This window comes from Amphimedon queenslandica, unplaced genomic scaffold (genome assembly GCF_000090795.2).
Source record: "Amphimedon queenslandica unplaced genomic scaffold, v1.1 AMPQUscaffold_11306, whole genome shotgun sequence".
In the NCBI taxonomy this organism is placed as follows: Eukaryota; Metazoa; Porifera; class Demospongiae; order Haplosclerida; family Niphatidae; genus Amphimedon; species Amphimedon queenslandica.
Genome location: NW_003548451.1, coordinates 1 through 1,582, shown reverse-complemented (window position 1 = coordinate 1,582; position 1,582 = coordinate 1). Strand labels below are relative to the sequence as shown.

Sequence of the window (1,582 nt, the reverse complement as noted above, 5' to 3'; positions counted from 1 at the left end):
TTAGATAAAGCCATGATGAATGATACTACTGTAAGGGCTGCTGTAAGTCTAACTATGGTCTAACTTGTCACAATGACTAAGTATAATTAATATAAACTGTGAATTGTAGAGTTGAAGGTGGGACCACTTTTTCCTATAGTTTTGTTAAGCTAAGAGAGAATTAAGTGATAATTATTGCTGTATTGTTCTGTTCATAATCAGCAACACATGCAGTGCATGTACTCTCAATTTGAATTACAGGACATACCATATAGAGGTTTTATTTTGTTGGTATAAGTTTTTTGCAAATTTGTTCAGATTTGCCATTTGTTGGTATAATTTTTATGAATCTTACCTTTTGCAGCCATTTTTCCTAGTTTTCCATACCTTTGTGGAATTTAATGTTGTGCATTCAATGAAAACACGGAAATAGCGAAATTTAGTAAAGTATACTCCTACAGTATGATGTTAGATTTGAAAGTATTGAAAACCTGTTAAAGTAAAACTTTGATTTAGTGGGAAAATTACAAGTGACAAATTGCAAATCAGTTATTTGCGTTAAAAGTCTCAATTTTGGTCTAGTATGTTATTGATTTGTCTTTAACACACTTTTCAAGTACTGGTACAAGAATATATAGCAGTTTGACAGTCAATAACTGCTGTAACTGCCAATGCTGAGCCTGACTTTGACTATATACCATACACTATTGTACAAATGTTAACAAACCAGATAAGCTTCAGGTGTTTAGTGTTACTTGATATACTGTATACCAGTTTATTTTTGTGGTGAAAAAATTTTGCGAATCTTGCATTTCTAAGATTTCGCCAAATTAATTTTCATGAATAGCTTGCAGACTGCACCACATGGCAATAGAGATGCAGAATTTCATGATGGAAAAGTTTCACAACGGAGTAAAAATGCAAAATTTGCAAAAATATTTCACTGCGGTAATAAACCGGTATATGGTGTGTGGCTGTTAGTTGATTAGAACCTATTGGTTTATCTACAACCTCATTTATCCAGTGATTCTCAGCATCTGTGCTTTATCTATTTACTGGTCAGGTAATACTTTGGTGAATTTAGTGCATTGATGAACATTAAGTCATTGTATTTTAGCCTAAAAATTGCATCAGCATGGGGGGCAGTGGGTGGGCTTATTGAATATTCATAAAATGTACATGAAAATATTCAAAAATAAGAGTAGAAACATTGTGTGCATGTAAAGAAGTGCATCTAATATTTTGGAGAACTAATAAAATACTAAAACCACTGCATATATTAGTAAGTAAATCCTTCCAAACTACTATTGCTATTCATTATTGTTGTTAGTCTTGTTTTGATAGAAAGTCACAAACTGTTTTCACTTCTTCTCCAGTGATACTATACTGAGCTCTTGCTTGTATCTCCGTACCTCTGAAATCAATAAATACGTCTATATCTCTCTCATCTCTTGGTACATTATCAGGATTAGGAACATCAAGTAATAGCTGGCCAATCTCACGTACTTTTAGTTTACCTTTTTTATCTACTACATACTGAACTCTATCAACTGAGGTGCAGTATACAGAAATACTAACTTGAGTGTAGCTTTGAGAACGAGGT

The 1,582-nt window shown here is 32.9% G+C and overlaps 1 protein-coding gene across 1 annotated transcript in view; it reads right to left on the bottom strand.

Annotated features, from left to right (window-relative positions):
• The window catches only part of LOC105315235 (heat shock 70 kDa protein 12A-like), a 1,939-nt gene extending 1,592 nt beyond the window's left edge, over positions 1-347 (bottom strand). The window contains exon 1 of the mRNA XM_011409801.1: positions 335-347. Within this exon, the coding sequence (XP_011408103.1) occupies positions 335-347 (13 nt within the window). The remainder of the gene's footprint in view (positions 1-334) is intronic.
• Positions 348-1,582: the final 1,235 nt, after the last annotated feature.